This window comes from Cydia splendana, chromosome 27 (assembly GCF_910591565.1).
Source record: "Cydia splendana chromosome 27, ilCydSple1.2, whole genome shotgun sequence".
NCBI lineage: Eukaryota > Metazoa > Arthropoda > Insecta > Lepidoptera > Tortricidae > Cydia > Cydia splendana.
In genome coordinates, this window is record NC_085986.1 from 8,105,831 (window position 1) to 8,128,940 (window position 23,110).

General features: G+C 40.4%; 1 protein-coding gene across 2 annotated transcripts in view; it reads right to left on the bottom strand.

Moving 5' to 3' along the window:
• LOC134803699 (acetyl-CoA carboxylase) overlaps positions 1–23,110 on the bottom strand; it is a 177,392-nt gene that overhangs the window by 93,400 nt on the left and 60,882 nt on the right. For both annotated transcript variants that reach the window (XM_063776493.1, XM_063776494.1), the window contains 7 exons: positions 20,225–20,332; positions 19,483–19,623; positions 6,402–6,582; positions 4,955–5,157; positions 3,625–3,718; positions 1,683–1,798; positions 552–725 (listed from right to left, as the gene is read on the bottom strand). In XM_063776493.1, coding sequence (XP_063632563.1) covers positions 552–725; positions 1,683–1,798; positions 3,625–3,718; positions 4,955–5,157; positions 6,402–6,582; positions 19,483–19,623; positions 20,225–20,332 — 1,017 coding nt within the window. The remainder of the gene's footprint in view (positions 1–551; positions 726–1,682; positions 1,799–3,624; positions 3,719–4,954; positions 5,158–6,401; positions 6,583–19,482; positions 19,624–20,224; positions 20,333–23,110) is intronic.

The following is a 23,110-nucleotide window of genomic DNA, read 5'->3' on the forward strand; positions in this document are numbered from 1 at the left end:
ACACTACGAGACAGTGTAGGTGACATAGGAGACAGTGTAGGAGACATAGGAGACAGTGTAGGAGACATAGGAGACAGTGTAGGTGACTTGGGAGACAAGGTAGCAGACGTAGGAGACAGCTTAGGAGACATAGGAGACATTGTAGTAGACACAGGAGACAGTGTACTCGTAGGAGACATAGGAGACAAAGTAGGAAAACAACTAGTATACCTGCAACTGTGCATCGGGCAAGGTGACGTCGGCGACCATCTCCGTGCACGGGTGCTCCACCTGCAGCCGAGGGTTCAGCTCCTGGAAGTAGTACTGGCCGGTGGCGGGCTCGTAGAGTACCACGGCCACATACACACTAGTAGTGGCATGGGGTCACAGTAGGAGACATAAGAGACAGTGTAGGTGACTTGGGAGACAGTGGAGGAGACATAGGAGACAGTGTAGGAGACATAGGAGACATAGGAGACGGTGTAGGAGACATAGGAGACAGTATAGCAGACACAGGAGACCGTGTACTCGTAGGAGACAGTGTAGGAGACACAGTAGACAACTCAACATACCTGCAACTGTGCAGCGGGCAAGTTGACGTCGGCGACCATCTCCGTGCACGGGTGCTCCACCTGCAGCCGAGGGTTCAGCTCCAGGAAGTAGTACTGGCCGGTGGCGGGCTCGTACAGGTATTCCACTGTGCCGGCGGACACGTAGCCCACCATTTTGGCTAGACGGACTGCGGCCTGAAAACGGGTTGATAGTCATTTAAAAATTCTGGACTTTGTATGGAAACTGTATACATTAGACCCGTGTTTTCTTAAGTGAGAATTCAGCTGTCTCTTGAGAAAAAAATATATTACAGTATGAAAAATAATGTTTATACACCGTGTTTTTTTATTTCCGTTATGTCAAGGTTGCATAAGGTCCACCGATGTATAGTTAACAGTATGGACGATGGTACACTTACCTTTTTCCATCTCTATAAAGACGTCGGGTCTGGCGATGGCCGCGGGGGCTTCCTCGATGATCTTCTGGTGCCGACGCTGGATCGAGCAGTCGCGTCCGAACAGGGATGGCGTTACCTGACAACATTCTTACCAACTAATGGCCTAATTTAGTGTCCCACTGCTGGGCAAAGGCCTTCCCTCGTTTCCTCTACTCGTTCGTACTTTCCCGCCAATCCGGATAGATCGTCCACGTCGTCCCGCCATCTCCTTTTCGGTCTGCCTGCACCCCGGTCTGCACCATCTATGGTGTTCCGTGGGTCCCACTCGGAAAACATTTTGACCCACCGTTCCTGCGTGCAGGCATGTCCAGCCCAGTCCCACTTAGAGCGTTATCACACTGTCCGCACACAAACAAATATTGGTCCTGACAGCTGACGGGGGGCTCCGACATGGCGGAATTTATCGGAAGCGCCTTTCCGATATCGGATGTCGGAAAGCGCCTATGACAAAAATTGCTGCGGGATTCCCTTGGCATTAGGTCCACCTTTTTTGTGTTGTCTATCGTATTTTAGTAATAATGATTTATTAAATGTATGAATAAATACACAGAAACACACATTTCTCACATTTTACTTCCTTCCGACATCCGATATCGGTACGGACAATGTGAAAACGCTCTAAACTAAAGCATAGCGGTCCTGACACTACTAAAATACCGGAACAACACTAGCCATATGATGATGATGAAGTTACCTTTTCCATCTCAATAAAGACGTCGGGTCTAGCGATGGCCGCGGGGGCTTCCTCGATGATCTTCTGGTGCCGACGCTGGATCGAGCAGTCGCGTCCGAACAGGGAGATGGCGTTACCTGGCAAATTAGAGTTACTTATTTATTGTATAAAAAAATTATAATATAATAATTCAGTCTATATACACGTCCCACTGCTGGGCACAGGCCTCCTCTCATGCGCGAGAGGGCTTGGGCTATAGTCCCCACGCTAGCCCAATGCGGATTGGGGACTTCACATACACCTTTGAATTTCTTCGCAGATGTATGCAGGTTTCCTCACGATATTTTCCTTGACCGAAAAGGTAGTGGTAAATATCAAATTATATTTCGTACATAAGTTCCGAAAAACTCATTGGTACGAGCCAGGGTTTGAACCCGCGACCTCCGGATTTAAAGTCGGACGTCATGTACGTGAAGGTATTCGTCACGTATTCCCGCGCTTTTTCGAGCGATATTCAAAAATGGCGCGCAGCGTATAGCGCTTTCTAAACTCACAGGTGGCAACAAAAACGATTTTTTTTTGTTTTTCTGCTTACAAAATATAATTTGAAACAACATTAAGGTGGGATCAGACGGTTCACTCGAATGAATATTCACTTGAGTGTATGATTCATTTTTCTTTCATTGCATGTTCACATGGTGCTGATGCTAAGATTATTCACTTTTCATTTCCTTTCACTATGGCGTCGCATGAAGTTGTGCGTCTTGGATTAATTTTTATTTGTGATCATATCACTGGTGAAATAGATTGCCCGGAATTGCTCCAGCAGATCTCATTCGTAACCCCTTCTCGGTTAAAAAGACACTCTCCTCCTATCTCATTAAAGCGAACATCATCCAACTACAGACGTAATAGTTTTCTTAACCGTGCGAGCCGTAATTTGAATAAATAAATATAAAGATGTTAACAAGCAAAAAGCAACGTCGACGGTGTTGGGTGCGAGCTTTGAATACATTGGGAAAACTAGCCATTCAAGATCCTGAATTGTATCGCAAATATTTGCGGATGAATTTAAGTAATTTTGAAGAACTTCTACTATTAGTTGCATCAGCGGTGGCATGGCAGCATGGTTCCATTTCTAAGAAGTCTAGGTACCTACCCACAGGATTCGAGAAAAATATGCAAAATCGGTATAAACAATCACTCTGTGTTCACACTCTTCATTTTTCGTTCATTCGGAGTGCGAGTGAAAGATGCCGAATGAAAATATCCAACACTGTTGGATCATTTCACTAATGACGTCATTTTTCACTTTTGGATCATTTTGTGTTCACACGTGTCACTTTGAGTGAAAGATGAATAATGAAAGTCGAAAATGAACACAAAATGAAACGTCTGATTTCACCTTTAATTATGAATTACTACGTGAAACTAGAGGGGGACGGGGGAACGGGCGATCACGATCACCGAGACGAAGTTCACCGGGGAATGAATAATGGGTCACGTAATATTTTATTTTTATTTTATTTATAAGGCACACTATACAAACGACATTCAATACATGATTACAATAAAAGTGGTAGGCTTTATATAGGAATGCCATCCAAAATAAGTATGCACAGCAAGAAAAATAAATAACAATGAGCAAAAACTACCCTAAAATTATTTAATTATTTAAAAAAACCGGACAAGTGCGAGTCGGACTCGCCCACCGAGGGTTCCGTACTTTTTAGTATTTGTTGTTATAGTGGCAACAGAAATACATCATCTGTGAAAATTTCAATTGCCTAGCTATCACGGTTCATGAGATACAGCCTGGTGATACAGCGGAGTCTTAGTATTAGGGTCCCGTTTTTACCCTTTGGGTACGGAACCCTAAAAAAGATAATATATCTTAAAAACTTTCTAAATTATAACTATTGGTAGGTATGTTACCTAACTCGATTTTAAAGTGAGGTCTTACCGTACTGGTCAGCAATGAGTTGTACTTCCAAATGACGAGCAGATTTGGCTAGCTTCATCACAAAGATCGGAGAGCCGGGCACCTCGGCTTGCACCTTTGAACAAACAAAATGAAATGAAAATGTGACTTATTTTTATTGAGCTAGAGTGTAAATGAATTCCAATTCGCCATTTTCACATGGAAGTGAATAAAATTTGGCTAAAAACTCAGTAGCTCAAACAAAAAGTGCTAGCGCGATGAAGGCGATCAGCGCCATCTGTCGAAACTCACGGCCAAAAACGAGCGGGACTATTAAACTGAATCATTTCAAAAGTGACCCAAAATTGCTCTTTTAAGTGTATTTATAGTCCCGTGACAATAAATACACCCCTAAAACGATTTTAACAAGCTAAAAATTGACTTCAACATCACATTCCGCCCGAACAAACTCCGCTAGCGCGATGTAGCTATTCACCAACGCCATCTACCGACAACCTCTCGTAACTCACCTGTCGGAACATGGTGGGGAAGTCATCAGCATTCTCCACTTTCCTGATGCCCTTCGGAGGCTTTAATCATGACGGGGAGCCCTATCTTGTGCGCGGCGGCGAGACCCTGCTCCGAGGTCACGCGGCCAAACCGGACAGCGAGCCCACTCATTATACACCAGGGATTAATAACGGGGCATTTTTAAACACATTATATAAACCCCATTTTCATTGTTTTCAAGTGTATTATAGGCAGTCGATTGTCCGACCGAAATGAATTTTAAAAATGGGTCTTTTTGTAAGAAGATTTGTATAAAAGCGACCCATTTTCTTTGCTTTAAAGCGTATTATAGTCGGATACAATAGTAAAACGGGTCTTAATGTGGTCCATTTTTATCGTTTTAAAGTGTAGATGAATTCCAATTCGCCATTTTAACATGGCAGTGAATAAAATTTGGCCACAAACTCAGTAGCTCAAACAAAAACCGTTAGCGCGATGTAGCTGTTCACCAACGCCATCTACCGGCAACCTCTCGCAACTCACCTGACGGAACATAGTGGGAAGCGATCAGCGCCATCTATCGTATCTCACCTCCGCCCAAACAAATTCCGCTAGCGCGATGTAGGTATTCACCAACGCCATCTACCGGCAACCTCTCGCATCTCATTTGTCGGAACATAGTGGGGAGCGATCAGCCGGCCTAGCCAAGGTTACAATCGCTATCACTTCGACAACGAAACGCTTTGTGTCTCTTTATCACTCTTTCATATTAGTGTGACAGTGACAGTTGCGTTTCGATCGCTACGGAGCGTAAGCGATTGACATTTTGGCTACGCGGCCAGCGCCATCTATCGCAATTTACCTGTCGGAACATGGTGGGGAAGTCATCAGCATTCTCCACTTTCCTGATGCCCTTGCCGCCGCCACCTTCGGAGGCTTTAATCATGACGGGGAACCCTATCTTGTGCGCGGCGGCGAGACCCTGCTCCGAGGTGGTGACGCAGCCGCGCGCGAACAGCTCCGATGAGATCTTGATCTTCTTACTGTTGTATTCCGCTTTGAGGTCTGTAACAATTTTTTAAAGATCATTCATTTTTAAGGTTCCGTACCCAAAGGGTAAACATGCTGTATCTCATGAACCGTGATGGCTAGACAGTTGAAATTTTCACAGATAATGTATTTCTGTTGCCGCTATAACAACAAATACTAAAAACTACAGAACCCTCGGTGGGTTTTTCTTTTCTCATGCTCTAAAAATTGTTTGTTATTGTTTATTAAGTATGCAGAAAATTATACGTTTCTGCTCTAGGGCGTCTTACTACTCTTACTTTTCTTTCCTTACTTTTTTTAAGATAAGCAAATAATACCTGGTCAAACAAGTTTCTCAGTTGAAGGCGGGAAATTCAAATTTTCTATGGGACGATAAACCTTCGCGCCTACGTTATATATATACGGTATATCCGCCGTCTGGGCCACAATGGATCACGCAATCTTGTCTCCTTGTCTTGTCTGAGGGGGCCGATGAATACGACATCAAATGAGCACGTTAGAGTGCGACAGAGATATTGAGAATGCCCGAAAATACTAACCGCTTCCGTTCCAAGGTAACGTCGGTATATCCGCCGTCTGGGCCACAATGGATGACGCTACCTTGTCTCCCAGCGCCCACATGGCTCTTATGACAATATTATAAATAATGATATACTAACCGCTCCCGCTCCAAGGTAACGTCGGTATATCCGCCGTCTGGGCCACAATGGAGGACGCTGTCTTGCCTCCCAGCGCCCACATGGCTCTTATGACAATATTATAAATAATGATATACTAACCGCTCCCGCTCCAAGGTAACGTCGGTATATCCGCCGTCTGGGCCACAATGGAGGACGCTATCTTGCCTCCCAGCGCCCACATGGCTCTCATGACAATATAATAAATAATGATATACTAACCGCTCCCGCTCCAAGGTAACGTCGGTATATCCGCCGTCTGGGCCACAATGGAGGACGCTATCTTGCCTCCCAGCGCCCACATGGCTCTTATGACAATATTATAAATAATGATATACTAACCGCTTCCGCTCCAAGGTAACGTCGGTATATCCGCCGTCTGGGCCACAATGGATGACGCGGTCTTGTCTCCCAGCGCCCACATGACTCTTATGACAATATTATAAATAATGATATACTAACCGCTCCCGCTCCAAGGTAACGTCGGTATATCCGCCGTCTGGGCCACAATGGATGACGCTACCTTGTCTCCCAGCGCCCACATGACTCTTATGACAATATTATAAATAATGATATACTAACCGCTCCCGCTCCAAGGTAGCGTCGGTATATCCGCCGTCTGGGCCACGATGGATGACGCTATCTTGTCTCCCAGTGCCCACATGGCTTTTTCGGGGGGACCGATGAATACGACGCCGGCACGATGCAGCATCTCAGGCAGTTTCGGGTTCTCTGAGGCGTGGCCCCAGCCTGCCCATACAGCCTGGAAAAAAAGGAAGTAGGTACCTAATCAATAAGAGAAGTAGTATTCGTTATCGGATCAATTAAGGTCATTAAGGGTCAGCTCAGCAGTGGCGTGACTTCCATACAAGCCCAAAAGCCGGGCTTGCCCTAAGGCAACTGATTGCCTTACCGAAATTACGTAGTCATAAGATCAATACAGATTATTTTAAAATCGCGCGCCAAACGAACCCGTATTATTAAATTCAAGCCACAGCCTCGAACCGCGGCACGAGCGTATTGCAAAATTTTGCCGCGGCGTGGCGCCTCGTCCGCGCGAAAGAAATCAGGCGTAGGATGTTCTAGCTATCCTGCTCGCGCTCGCACTCGTCGGCTTGCAACCGTGCTTGCTTTTTCGTCCCGCTCTGGGCACTATCAGCCTACAAACCGCCAAAGAACGATGTAACTATTTGTTGGTATGTATAGCAATTTTATAAGACGATTTAAACCTGGCTTTTGTTTGGTGTGAAGTTAGCTGCATAAGTTCGCAGGAGCGCGCGTTCGCGTTTACTTCAAGTGTATTATTATTTAGTTAGTCAAGTCGAGTCAGTGGTCGAGTCGAAAGTAACAAAAGTTTGTTTAAGTGAATTTGATTAAATAGTGAATGTGGATTTGTTTATTGTTGTGGCGTTTAGTTTATAAGTGTTAACAATGGATCAAGAAGTGGTTCCTTGTGACGGTTTGAAATGCGTCCAGTTTTAGTCAACCAAAACAAGGTAAAGTCTTTGACCTTTGTCGAAAAACGGGACATAATTTCCGCGGCAAAACCAACACCCGACTTGTGTATTTCTCAGTCAAGTCAGTCGCTTAAGTGAAATTTTTGTAGGGCCGTCTACAAAACTCATTGGATTGTTGGTTGTTCCCATACAAATAAGATCTATTGCTGGTGTTGCATATTTTTTTTGAACGACATTAACGTTTGGAATACTTCTGGCTATAACGATTTAAATAATTTATCTGGAGCGATAAAGAGGCACATGAATTCCGGTAAACATATGTGTGCAGTGATTTCTTTTAGCAATTTTGGCAAACAAAGGATCGAGGCCTCTTTGTCGCGCCAATTATCAGAAGAAATATCAAAACATAACATGCGTGTTGACAACAATCGTAGTGTTTTTCAGAGGTTAGTCGATATTGTGTGCCATTTAGCACAGCAAGAACTTCCTTTTAGAGGACACGATTGAGTCAAACACTTCATTAAATAGGGGCAATTTTTTGGAACTTGTATCGTTGCTATCAAAATATGACGGCGTTCTAGAAAAACATGTTCAAAGCGACAAACCAAGCTCGAGCTATTTGTCTAACAAAATACAAAATGACATTATTCATCCCGTAGCAGACGTGATAAGAGCTCGCATTGAAAATGAAGTGAAAAAAACTAAATTTGTTTCTGTTATAATTGAAGAAACTCCTGACGTCAGTCATAGGGAACAATTATGTTTGATTTTGAGATATTTCGGTGAAAACGATATTCACGATCGCTTTATGGGATCGCTTTATGTTTGTTATATTATATCTAGTAACAGTATGCCCTCAGAGCACTATTACGAAAACGTATCTTTCGGCTTGCCCTACTCCAAAACCCTAGGCACGCCACTGGTCAGCTGTCATAGGGGTGAATTGTAACACGAGTCAGATGTAAGTAATAGAAATCAGTAGTACCTAATAGAAGTCAATCGGGGATATCTTGCTCTGCATAGGTGGCACCATTAGCACATACAGTAAATAAACCTCATTGACATCATCAATGACACATCACACGTCACGTCAATCACATGGCCCACCGCGAAACACGACAATCGAAAGTTCGGTTACTGCCTCTCTATCACTCTTGCCTATTCGATCGATAGAGAGGCAGATAAAGAAATCCCGATTTTCGCGTTTCGCGGTAGGCCACCTGTAAACAAACCGCCTTGGTGCATCAATGTCATAGTGAAAACTTGTCAAAAAACTGTTTAAGGCCTAGTATGTACAAGTTACTCTATGGTTTACTAAACAAATTAGTGCTGCACTCTGGCGGCAGAACATTGCAGTAATACTCCTTATTGTAACCGAGTAATATTATAACTATGGATAGGTTATACGTGCTCCAAAATGGAAGAACTCAACTTGTGACGATTGTAACATTGCTCTTAGCCGTGGGACTTTAACTATGACGCGCAATTGACAAACACTAGTCGTCTCTTTTTTACTTAGGTATTCTTATAATTATGTCGTGTCTTTTACGCCTTTTGCCTATTACTCCAGTAAAGATACGCTTACGTTAAACATTAATTAGTAATAGGCAATTTTTTTTTTATTCCTGTGTTTTAGATCATTTTAAGATACTTTATTTTCGAATCCAAAAAACTTTCTGTCCGGAAGTAGGTAAAAAAAAATAGTTAAAAAAAAGAGCCGTTCTTGTTTGTTAAAAATAGTAATAGTATTTTTAGTTCGTAAACGTGACGAAAATAATATTTATAATGAGTCGACAATGGAATCAGTCAAAATATTAACACGGAAAATAACTCATTCAATAAATGGCGGGGCCTCACGGATATACGTCGTGACTTGATATAAAAAAAAAGTAATAATTAGGTCTTTGATTGAATTACCATAAAACTACCTCATTAAGCTATTTATCCGAGAATCCGACATCAATATTATTTGTATCACTTGTATATATATTTACGCCTTAAACATGCTAGAAAAAATGGTTATAGATATAATTTCTTGCAGACTTTGTTCTGATAACGTTCAAAGTGATATTCAATACATAATCACACAAAAATATGGTCAGTGTAATAAATATGTGCATTTTATCAAATTCGCTAAATGAAACTACCAAATTTGAACTCTTTGCGCTAATGCTAAGGATTACATTTCCTTGCGGCGCGCGGGGACAGTTTCAATGCGGGCGGTGGCGGGAGTTCGTGCCAAGGACGCGTGGATAGTATGTAGGTAAGTATGTACTTACCTACAAGTTGCTACAAGTGACAGGCCAATTCGAACGTGCGCGGGCGTCTCGCTCGCACCAAATATTTGTGCGGCCAAGTCTGAGCAAAATGAACGCGCGCGTGAATGATAGCTGATTAAAAATAACTGATATCATATCCAATATTATTGGTTGATGTTCAAATTATATTCGTAATTATATACGTCAATTATGACCCACTACAAAAATAAAAATTACGCATGACTATCTATCGTTCTTATTTAATTTCAGAATGGCATAGTGTGGAGTGGCATTATAAAAGGAATACTTATTATCGTAGTCATTTGACAGTTTTGGTGACACTTTCACATTCTGTCACAGCGAAGTGTGTAGGCCCACTCTTTAATTTGATATTAACGTCTATCCAACAACTTTGTCAGTAGAAAAAGGCGCGAAATTCAAATTTTCTATGAGACAATAACCCTTCGCGCCTAAGCGTCTGTAGACTTTTTTTTTCAACAAACGTATTATATTGACTATTTCGTGCTCTTTCAATTCATAGTTTACGTTCCATAAGAAGTATAACATAGTAAGTTCCATAATAAGTATAACATAGTATAATAAGAGTCGACGTGAAATATATGTTTACACTTTTGCACCTTACTCCTTTGCAATAAGGCGAAAAGTACGGCTTTAAAATGACAGCGTTTTACACAAAAATAAAACGCTAATTAAATAACTTACCATATTCGGAACCTAAGAATAAATAATATTGAGAGTGGCAACACTGTCGTAGGGGGCTATTCATAAATTTAAGTCATTTCAAATTTGGGGGGGGGGGGTCTGGACATCGGATGATGGTAGCATGACGCAGGTGGAAACGGTGTCATTCGAAGCATGATTTTTTGATGATTTTATGGGGGGGGGGCGACAAAAATCGTCAAAAATAGATGACGTCATGTATGGACAGCCCCTAGGTCGTATTGTCTTTTTCTAGCATATACCTCCCTCTCTACCCCACACTCCTACCACACAGGCAGGTTGCTGTGTCAGTTATACAAGACAAATTTTCAAGTCATTGTCTCAATATTATACATATTTGCACCATGCAGGATTAAAAATTTAGGTTCCGAATAGAGATGCACCGGATATTCGGTTACTATCCGGTATCCTATCTCGCCCTTATTTTAATATCCGGACGAATACCGGATACTAAAATAAGGGTACTAAATAACTATGCTTGATATCGGAATATAATCGTACTCGATTATTATTTTAAAACAATTTAAACGTTCCATTCACTAGCTCGCGCACTAATTTCGTACCTAGTGATAGACCTATATACCGCGCGAAAGTTCATTACGAAACAGGCCAAAACTTCCACAATGCGCACCTGAAAAACCTGAATATTTCCGCCGGCCGAATATTCGGCGGCTGAATACTGAATATTCGGCCTATGGTCAGGCCGTACCTCCCGTATCCTGTATGCGGCCAAACAACTATCCGTTGCATCTGTAGTTCCGAATATGATAAGTTATTTAATTAGCGTTTTATTTTTGTGTAAATGCTGTCATTAAACAGCTGTACCGATATTCGGAACCTAAGAATAATATTGAAACATGTTTGTTATCGCCTGGTGGTGGGAAGACGCCAAACCAATGTGATTATACATATCCTATGATATACTTATTATGTGTATGTAATATAATTATATTATGAGTGTTTAATTAATAATGTAGTACGTACACCCTTTATTGTAACACCTGTGAGGAGAGAGATATTTAGTAAAGTATACAATTTGATAGGTACATTTTGTAAAATTAACATTTATTGTATTTATTTATTAATTCAAATAACAAATTGCACCTTACAGCTAATGCCAAAGCAGCACAATTTGGAACACATTAACAACATAAAGCATTTTTAACATTATTTATAACAATACAATATACAGCTAAGACACATGTATTCATTATGGTATGCTACTCTTAGGCATCTCTCTTTCTAATATCCTCTTGCACTTTCACATCACTATTCCGGATCGTTTTTATTTGCTAGATAATTTAACGGACAACTATAGTACATTGTAGGAGAGGACGGAAAACCGCTAAAAGATGGACGAGTGAGTTTGAGGGCCGACACGTTGGTGGAGGCCCTCGAATAATACGACTCCATCTTTAGCGTTTCCGGCCGAGGCATTACATAGTGCTTTTCACGACTACTGCGAGGAAAGTCCCCTCCAAAGTCCTCTCCAACGAGCGACACTATTATCCGCGGATCGTAAGAGAGGCGATTGAAATTAAAAAACACCCTAAAAATTTCAATCGTGAGGACGGGTACAAATTATCGTCTACTTGGGGACCAGTGATTCAAATGTTGAAACCAGCGGATATATCTTCGGACCAGTGTACGGATACTGTGAGTGTTGCGTGTCGTGCCGTGGACAATAAACATTAAACTTTAACGGGTAGCTACAATTTCTTTGTCTACCCCGAACATTTTTATAAACTAATTTCGGGTAGTTTAGTGGTGTTTTATTAATATCTCCGTTGACATTTGTTGGGACGTCAGTCTTTCCGTGACCACAGCTGGTGCAACTCAGCTGAAACGTCGGAATTAAAGGTAAAAACAATGAAATTATATCGCGGTAGACCCGTTTGTGTAATTAAATATGTGTACAAAACGCGAGAGTTTAAAGTGTTATACTGCGAGGAAATAAGGAAACATTTGGATAACTATAAGTACTAGCCCGCGATTTCTCTGGTAGCAAATTACTAGCCACTGCCTGTGCTGTCTCTTGAATTTCGGTAGGCGTCAGCGTAAGAATATCATTTTCTTCACTAGAAGAACTCATTTTTATAGCGAGCGTAGATACGTGTTTCTTATATTTTATAGTACTATCCAATTAAGTGAGAATTTTCCGATCCCGCCTTTTTTCTTTTTTATCACATTTAAGAGGCGTTTTTATGTTGTTTGCTTCAAACGGACTCTAAACTTAGAAGCGTTTTTGCTAAAAAAACCACAAACAGCTACAAAAGTAAAAAACGCCTTAAGCGTGAATCGAATGAACTGACTGAATGAATGAATAGTTTGACATTTCGTTTTTTTTAAACAAGAAATTGGTCCTATAAATAACCTAAATTTATTTTTGAAGGAAAAAGTTGCGCCAAAAAAGACCTTTTATTGATTTTTATGTTTTAAATTATACTCATTGCTGTAGCGAACTGTCACCAATGACAGATGATGATAATAATGAAACATTGTACACTCGCGTGCAAAAGTATTGCATCACTTTGCATTTTTTCGTCCGCATCCAATATATTTGTAAACTGGTCAATTTCTCTAAATTATTTTAATGTAATCATGTTCCTTGAAGTTTTAGCTTTACGAAAAGTAAAAAAACATGGAAATCGGCCCAGTATTTTTCAAATTATCGGCATTTTCCCGATTTGTGAGCGGTTTCACGTTATCACGCGCACGAGTTGCGTTACCCTTGACCCTTATAAAACGGGGGTAGAGAAGGGGTTGTTATCAGTCACTTATCAGAAGTCGATCGTTACATATCTCCGCGTATTTTCCCGTGAAAAAGACCTGGAAAAATGGAAACCACTGAAGCTGAAGTCCGCCAAATCACCCAGCCCCTGCAAGCGGGGCGTAGCCAACGTTCAGTAGCTGCCGAGCTGAATTTAAGCCAATCTGCAGTTTGCAGAGTTTACCAGAGGTTCCAGGGGACTGGATCCTTTACTTCAAGACCAAGAAGCGGCCGCAGAGAGTGTACATCAGAGAGGGACGACCGCTTCTTTGTCACAACATATCTCCGAGATCGACACCAGACCAGCATTGCCATCCAGCAGCGTCTGCGTGAGGTACGAGGAGTGGCTGCCAGTGAGTAGACAATAAGAAGAAGACTTAAGAAAGCGAACTTGACACCCAGGAGGCCCGCAGCGGTGCCCAGATTGCTGGCGCGACACCGTACAGCCTAAAGAGAGTTTACTGAAAATCACAAGGACTGGACCATTGAGCAATGAACCCCAGTTCTCTTCTTGAAAGAGTGCAGAATGTGTTTGAATGGATGTGACCGAAAAGGAAGAGTCTACAGAAGGCCAGAAGAACAGTTCGCTCAATGTTTCTTCTCCGAAAGGGTCGCCTATGGCGGTGGATCCGTAATGTTCTGGGGCGGCATTTCCTACGACGGGCGGACAGAACTGGTGTTCGTGCCTGGCGGGGGCCGTGACAGTGGATTGACCGCTGCCAAGTACATCACTGATATCCTGGAGGAACATGTTGTTCCTTATGCCGGTATTTTTGATGAGGGGTTCATCCTAATGCAGGATAATGTCCCGTGTCATACCGCTAGGGCCACCGCAGCCTACCTTCTCGAAGTGGGCATCGACACAATGGACTGGCCAGCGATGAGCCCGGACCTTAACCCCATTGAACACGTGTGGGACTACCTAAAAAGGAGGGTTCGAAAGCGGAATCCTGCCCTGGTCAATGTTGAGGAGTTGAAGGGAGCCTTGCTGGAGGAGTGGGACGCTATTCCTCATGATCACATTAGAAAATTAATTACGTCTATGAAAAACCACTTGGTTTGTGAAAGGAGGCCTGTAGGTGGCAATACCAAGTATTAATTTAATAATAATAAACGATATTGTATTAAAAAAATGACTTTTATTCTCAAGTTTCCGGATTTATTTTTGGAGCATTATGCGACTACTTTCAGTTTTATGATTTTTTATAGTCTTCAGATTCGAAATTTCATTGAATTTACCATTTTTCTAATGCGTTACATTATAAGCTTTCAGTTGATACCAAAATTTTCAGAATCGGGTATAGAATTACAAAGATATTGGGTGCGGACGAAAAAATGCAAAGTGATGCAATACTTTTGCACGCGAGTGTAGTAGTGGTGGTTCAAGTGCTACAGCTATTGCCTACTTTCCAGCTTGGTTTTAGACCATCTATTGCCACATTTCCGAACAGTGGCGTGAAAAATTTAATTATTTATTTCACACCAGCTCGGAAAGGCTTACTTTGCACTTCAAAGACTGAGAGCAAAGTTTCATTTTATTCACAAGTGAGGCAAAGGAATCAAATGCAAATTTTGAGTTGTTTTCTTATGTTTGCTGGTAGAATTGACTTTTAAATCATAAATATTTAATAAAATTCATTTGTATTTGATTTTGTATGATATTTTTACATTTAATATTTGCTTCGGGTTGGTGTGGTGAAACATTTTGTGTTTCACTTGGGGCAAATTTTGTTTAACCCTCGTGCTTTGAAACCCTCGCAACGCTCAAGATTCCATGTTTCGAATGTTTTACTTGCTCAAGTATCAATATTAGCACGAGCGGTTAAACAACAACTTTGCCCCCTTGTAAAATAAATAACTATTTCAATATAGTCAGCTAAACTGAGGTACAAATTCAAAAACTCACCAGCAGTTTAGCTTCACGACCTTCCAGATGGAAAAACAGCATGCCAATGACTTGAAAATTTGCCTTGTATAACTGACAAAGCAACCTGCCTGTGTGGTGGGAGTGTAGGAGCGAGGGACGTATATGCTAGAAAAGGGCAATACGACCTACGATAGTGTTGCCACTCTCAATTAGAAATGCAATGGATAGTTGTTTGGTCGGATACCGGATATTCGGCCCGACCGTCGGCCAAATATTCGGTATCCGACCGCCGAATCTTCGGCCGGCGGAACAATAAAAAAAATAAAAAATCATTTATTTCAGACCTTGGTTCATACACTTACACCAAAAAACTAATTAACTACAAACTAAATTTAACAATACCTACATTTCGGTTTTTACGAAACAGTTAAAACCTGCACAATGCGCACCGCATTGTGCAGGTTTTAACCTGTTTCTTAAATCCAATTTGTTTACTCTGAAATCAAGCAAAGTTACTATCCGATATCCGGCCGGGTATATTATTCTGAGGTTCCAAATATCGGTACAGTTGTTTAATTGTTGCTTAATTTGGAGATTGACCCCAATTTCATTTCTGATCAAATCGGTCGATTTGATCATCCCGTCTGGACTTCACTTAACAGCCGTAACACATTACCGCGCCGTTCAGGGTCACGGTGCGCCAAACCATAGCCTGATGTCATGTAGGTATGTATAATGTACTTAGTCCAAAATTATGTTATTTACTAATTATGTTATTTACTAATTATGTTATTTATATGCATTAAACGTTAAATCTGAACCAATTCGATTACTATTCTATAGTGAAACACATTCAGCTTGACTAGAAAAAGCGCGGCAAATTTAAAACATGTATAGCGTTAGGTTTCAATAGCGCTCAGAGACCTGACTTTTATCTCGATATCGTAATTTTCTAGCGACAAATCCATTATCTATACAAAACTGTCGCAAAAATGTTATCGCTTGTATATCGTGGTACAGGATAGGATGGAGCCATATACTTTACTACTTGCTTGCAAGTATCGTAATTAAACAGTGCTAAGTAGTTAAATACGCGCAATGTATTTTTATGTCATAAATAATGTATTTATTTAATGTTAATTTAGTATTAATTATAGTATGTATATTGTTTTATCCACAAATATGAATAATTGTAGTTAATTTACCAATAAAACATAATTTATACGGCCACAAATAAAATATTAAATGCTTCTAAAGTCTGTTTGGTTATTTCTACATGGAAACGAAGTCATTTCAAATTATAAAAACATTAACTGAACACCTTATTGCCGCCTGCAGTCACCGCTCGCCGCTCAACTATCCGCTGTCGTTAATACCACGGCCTTACGTTTTATGACACTGAGTCGCGTCAGGGGAGCGACACGGTTCGGTGCGCTTGCGTTCAGTCGAGTTTTGGAATATTACTGCAAATTTTTGTTGTTTGTTAATTTGTTGGTTATTGTTGTTTGTTAATTTGTTGGTTGTGGTGTCGACTTTTATTGCCCTAGTCGCCAAATGATGTTACTAGTGAAATTTTAACCGACACCACACGGTAAAAATAAGTTTAACAATAATTACTTAATTAAAAATCGAATAAAAACGGTATTTCTAATGCATAACTTATATTTTTTGCTATTCAATTAAAAAGTACTAACAAAATCCTAACTCAATTAATTAGTGCAAATATTTTAAGGTTTGCGATTCCTGCTCGGCCTTGCGTCGCAAGGTGCCCGGTACCACTGTATTGCAGCATTAACCAGAAATGCTTACTTTGGGGAACATTAGCAACTGTCGTTTTTGATAATTACATTTTAGTGGTGAGGGGTGGTACTTAAATGACCGCTATTGAAACCTAAAGTTTAAACTTATAGGCGCGAAGATTTGATTTCCCTAAGAAAATTTTAATTTCGCGTCTTTTTCTGCTATCAAATTGGGTGTGTGTCAGTATAATAGCCCTATATAATTGGCCTATTATTGTATTAAATTTAACGCGCACGCAAAGACGGAAAGCCTGCAATTACGTAAAATTTACTTTCTTATTTACAGCACTCTTGCCCAGATTAAAGCTGATAATTATAGTGTAAACAACGTTATTTACGGTATTTGACGTCTGTCACTCACTACAGCAACACTACGTAAAATGTTTTGCACATCGAAATCACAAAGGAAAACAACTGCACTGCGAACGTTTACGTTCTACGTCTTTTTTTTTTTTAATTTTAGGGTTGGCCGAACACCATCGTTATGAATCGGTAGTCGTCTAAGTAAATCGATATGAATTTTTCATTTTTCTTTTAATAAAAATAAGGAAAAGGTGGATAATTAACTGTAAATATGGATATATTTATCGTCACTTAACAGACAACAAATTTGACACAGAAATAACATAAATAAACTTTAAAATAGATCCCCAGTTAGTTTCAATTTTGACAATGGGTGCGACCTACTCGGTCGGTGTATTAAATACACCGACCGACCGGTAGCTTGCGGGAAAACCATATAATTCTAGCTTTATTTAAATCTCAAATAAAAATTCATTATACGTCACAATTCGATACCTCAGTCTACGTGCCATCCAATCGTAATCGCTTGCTGTGACAATCGATTTGCTTTAGTTACATCTCTATATACGTCAGTCATAATGTGTCAAATACCGTAAATAAAGTTGTTTACACTATAGTTCGAATCTAGTCTCCCATATTTTTTACGTTCACTGGTACATATGTTTTGACCGAGTAAATAGTAAATATACTAAATACTTTTTTAAATATTCGCGCTCGGGGCGATGGAAGTTTCATCGTTCCGTCGCCCCGCTCCATGCAACGACCAATCGCGTTAGCTCGCTGGCTCGTGCGCGGCAACTTTAAAGCAACGATAACGTTTTTGATGGTTTTTTGTGTTACGAATCATATTTCAAGCCGATTTTTACGGTATTCGATGAAGGAGAACTCATAATAAAAATCCCATATGATATTGATCTATTACCATTTTTAACCAGGCAATTAATGCACAACCCCATAAAACCTCCCATACGGTATTATTTAGTGTACGATTAAATTGCAACGCTTGTACTTATTGTAATTTGGAAATAATGAGAGAAAAAATAGCCTATTACCATTTTTGAGGACGGAAATATACTGAATTTAATAATAACCGTAGGTTACTTACTTTAAATGTAGGATACAGAATTATTTTTTGTGTGATTCATGCTTAATGTCATAAAGCAAATATTTCTCTATGAGTATAAATTTAAAAAATGTTATTAATATTTTTTACAAACTTTCTGTGATTTTTTATATTTTTACATTTTTTTTTAAATACCTAAATGTAATATATTTATTTGGATTATGTGTCGACGTAATCACTAGATTTATTATCTGTCCCATACACCGAAAATTTCAGCTTCTATTATTTCCATTCCGCCATACTAGCCGAGCGTACCTTTCTTGGCCTATATGTAACTTGTGACGATTGTAACATTTGCTCTTAGCCGTGGGACTTTAACTATGACGCGCAATTGACAAACACTAGTCGTCTCTTTTTTACTTAGGTATTCTTATAATTATGTCGTGTCTTTTACGCCTTTTGCCTATGTAGGTGTGTGTAAACAATAAACAGATTGTGATTGTGTGCTGTCGTGACGTTGGAAGCATCTTTTTCGCTTGTTATGTTTGGGTTTGGGTATGCCATATCTATGGTTATAATAAGTATCGTTGTAACCGGGGTCAGTGGTAACGGAAGTCAGTTATAAGAGGGGTCAGTTGTAAGAGGGGTCAGTTGTAAGAGGGGTCAATTGTAAGAGGGGTCAGTTGTAAGAGGGGTCAGTTGTAAGAGGGATCAGTTGTAAGAGGGGTCAGCTGTAAGAGGGGTCAGTTGTAAGAGGGGTCAGTTGTAAGAGGGGTCAGTTGTAAGAGAGATCAGCTGTAAGAGGGGTCAGCTGTAAGAGGGGTCAGTTGTAAGAGGAGTCAGTTGTAAGAGGGGTCAGTTGTAAGAGGGTTCAGTTGTAAGAGGGGTCAGTTGTAAGAGGGTTCAGTTGTAAGAGGGGTCAGTTGTCACAGTACCTGCACTTGAGTCCTGATAGCTACATCGACAATGAGCTCGACGTTGGCGTAGTTGATGTTGTTGGTGGCATGGGCAAGTAGTGGTCCGCCATTTTGTATTGGTGTGGGGTAAATTGCAACAGGGGGGAGTCAGGGGCTAATAGTAACAGTACCTGCACTTGAGTCCTGATAACCATATCGACGATGGACTCCATATTCGCTTAGTTGTTGTGGGGTCAATTGTAAAAGGGGGGAGTCAGGGGCTAATAGTAACAGTACCTGCACTTGAGTCCTGATAGCTATATCGACGATGAGCTCGACGTTAGCATAGTTGTTGTGGGGTCAATTGTAACAGGGGGGAGTCAGGGGCTAATAGTAACAGTACCTGCACTTGTGTCCTGATAGCTATATCGACGATGAGCTCGACGTTAGCATAGTTGTTGTGGGGTCAATTGTAACAGGGGGGAGTCAGGGGCTAATAGTAACAGTACCTGCACTTGTGTTCTGATAGCTATATCGACGATGAGCTCGACGTTAGCGTAGTTGTTGTTGTTGGAGCCGCCGGGTACAGGCACGTAGTGGTCCGCCATTTTGATGTATTCCGCGTTCGCTTTCAAGTCTTCGGGGGTCACCTGTCAATAACAAAAAGTATTATTTTTACACAAAAAACATTTTTGATCATCATCCTACTCGCGTTATCCCGGCTTTTTGCCACGGCTCATGAGAGCCTGGGGCCGCTGGGAACTAATCCCAAGAATTGGCGTAGGCACTAGTTTTTACGAAAGCGACTGCCATCTGACGTTCCAGTAGACGGGAAACTAGATCTTATTGGGATTAGTCCGGTTACCTCACGATGTTTTCCTTCACCGAAAAGCGACTGGTGAGTATCAAATGATATTTCGTACATAAGTTCCGAAAAACTCATTAGTACGAGCCGGGGTTTGAACCCGTGACCTCCAGATTGAAAGTACGCTTTTACAGGCCATCTTCAGTACAAAGTTTCAGAGCAATCTAGCTAGTCGTTTTAAAATGAGAGAAGATGAGACGTTTATATGAAGAACTGAGCTTGCTGGGGACTCTTAATCCCTAGGCACTGAAGGACTTGGTCACTTTTTCTTTCGAACATGACAACTATTTCAGTTTATAATTTACATAATAGTGTTTCTACTTGAAATAACACAAATTAATATGTTTTGACAAAATAATTTGAAGTGTTTCCTAATATCAACTCACCATAACGACGAACCGGACTGCCCGTTCGTTCTTGAACATTTCGTACGACCATCTTCGGATCGAGCGCATGCATTTTACTGCTCCGATTCCGTTGTTCGCTATTAGGACCTGCAAGATAAAATAAACAATAAGTAAACATTAAAGTCAATATCAATCATATTCTAAATGCTCTAGTTTAGAATACAGCTACATCAGATAGAACATAAATACATGTAGTACAAGGGCGAACTTATCCCTAAGAGGGATCTCTTGTATGTAGTATCTGACTATAAGGAGTTCAGAAATGCCCCCACGTGTATAGTCCCCGTGCATGAACTATAGGGGACAGCATAGGAGCCGTCAGATATATGGCGCGAGGCGTAATTGTGTCGTTTATGCTTCCGATGTAGCCCACAAGATGGCAGAACCTACTATGCACAAGGAAACGTACCGACGAGAACGGTAGATGGTAGCACTTGCTTTGGCAATATACATGTGCACATATGTTTCCGTTTCAGGCCAAAAGATGGCAGCCCCTCTAGCGCGCACGATACCCATAGGGGCCATGCGCGTTGGAGTCTGCAATCTTGTGGTCTGAATCGGAAACATAATATATAATATCGCGTCAATACAAAGGCGATTGTGGGATAGCCACAACAGTATTCTATAAGCCATTGCTGAAAGGATGTGTATCTGTCATATACAGAAACAGTGGGTAGATAGTCTCAAGGGATGTGTGTCATATGACAAATAGTTTTTAAGATATTACTGTGATTTTAATTTTAATTTGCTCTGACAGACAGACGGACAGCGGAGTCTTAGTAATAGGGTCCCGTTTTTACCCTTCGGGTACGGAACACTAAAAACAATGACTGTCACTAATAGGGAATATTAGTCAAAGCTCTGCGTAGGTGGCACTACTAGCACATACAGTAAACAAACCTCATTGACATCATCAATGACACATCATGCGTCACTAGGTGAATTAAGGTAGATAGGATTAAGCTTAGACAATAGTTTGACATGGAAAAATCAAATTGACAATATATGTAGGAAACTGAATCAATTTAGCTATGCATTGTATAATTTAAGGAAGGTTGTAGATTAAACAGCAGTGCTGACTGCTTACCATGCACATGTAACGGCTACTTTAAGATACGGTGTAATGTTTTGGGGAAATGCCACTGATCGTGAAATGGTGTTTTTGAGTCAAAAGAAATGTTTAAGATCAGTATGCGGTATTCGAACCTTGGAATCATGCAAAGAATTTTTTATTAAACTTAAAATATTGACTTTACCATGTTTGTATGTGTATGAAATTTCAATGTATGTCAAATGTAATATGAACCAGTTCACCACATTCAATAGTTTGCGGCAACAGGGGAAAATTAATTATAAATCATCCAGAACCGCTTTTGTATCAAAAAGTATATTTGGTATGGCACCACGGATATTCAATAAATTGCCAATTAATATTTTAAGACTGGAAAGCGTTAGTGAATTTAAAATTGCATTATAATATGAATAGGACATTTATGGATTCTGTAATCTTTCTAATCTTTGTCTGTGTGAAGCAACCTATACCCTTACCCTCGGGAAGCAAAATATACCATAATGGTCGAGCGCGTCCAACGTAAATTTGCTAGACATCTTTACAAAAGGTATTACGGATACTACCCGTACTTATTTCCGTCATCCTTTGTATTGGGAATGGTCGGGTTAGAGTCTCTCGAGCTAAGGCGTAAGCAAACGCTTGCCTTACACTATTGTCTGCTTTTAAGAAATCGTATTGACAACCCATCCGTTCTGGAGCGTATGCGTATTTTTACCCCAGACAACTACATAGCTGCAGTAGGGCGTAGCGCACGTAGAGCCAGAAACCTTTTTGCATATCCAAATGTTCGCACCTATCACGGTTCAAACGCACCCACGTACCGAGCAATAGAATTACTAAATAACTTCATAGCTACAGTCCAAAACGCAGACATATTCGCAGACAAGTGGCCGTCCCTACAACGTAGTATCAGGATTTTTTTAAACTCTACCTATGTTATTTAATATCAGATTCTTTTTTTTTATCTCTATGTAACTTAGTAATACATATTATGTATGTTCAATTATAAAGATAAGTGTGTAATACAATAAGTGTACCTACTAATTTTATGATACTGACTGATACTGACAACATATGAACCTAATTAACAGTATAAGTGCCTTGGCTGGAGCTGTTAACTTATACATAGTGTTTGAATAAAGAATAAAGAATTATATAATTGTTTAGCATCTAAGGCCTACTACACCATTCAGGAATATCTTAATGACGACATATATTCATAGTTATAGGATTACCTAGTTAGTAAGTACTAAAATATTAATTTAATTTAAATATGATGCATGCGACACACATGACATCACACAATATTTGCATGTCTCTATGACCAAACATGTAGCTCTATTGTATTAGTATTTAAGACCTATTGTAAATACCATGTTTAAGCAAATAAAACTCTGAATCTGAATCAATCATATGGCCTACCGTGAAACACGACAATCGAAAGTTCGGTTTCTGCCTCTCTATCACTCTTGCTTATTCGATTGATAGAGAGGCAGAAAAAGAAATTTCGATTTTCACGTTTCGCGGTAGGCTACCTGTAAACAATACGCCATGGTGCATCAATGTCATAGTGAAAACTTGTCAAAAAACTGTTTAAGGCCTAGTATGTATAAGTTGCTCTATGGTTACTAAACAAATTAGTGCTGCACTCTGGCGGCAGAACATTGCAGTAATACTCCCTATTGCATTGCATCAACGGCGTGTTCATGAGAAAATATAATGAAATACATTTGAATGTCACGATCACAACAATGCCATTTAATTGATCATAATTGATCATTAACGCAATCTCA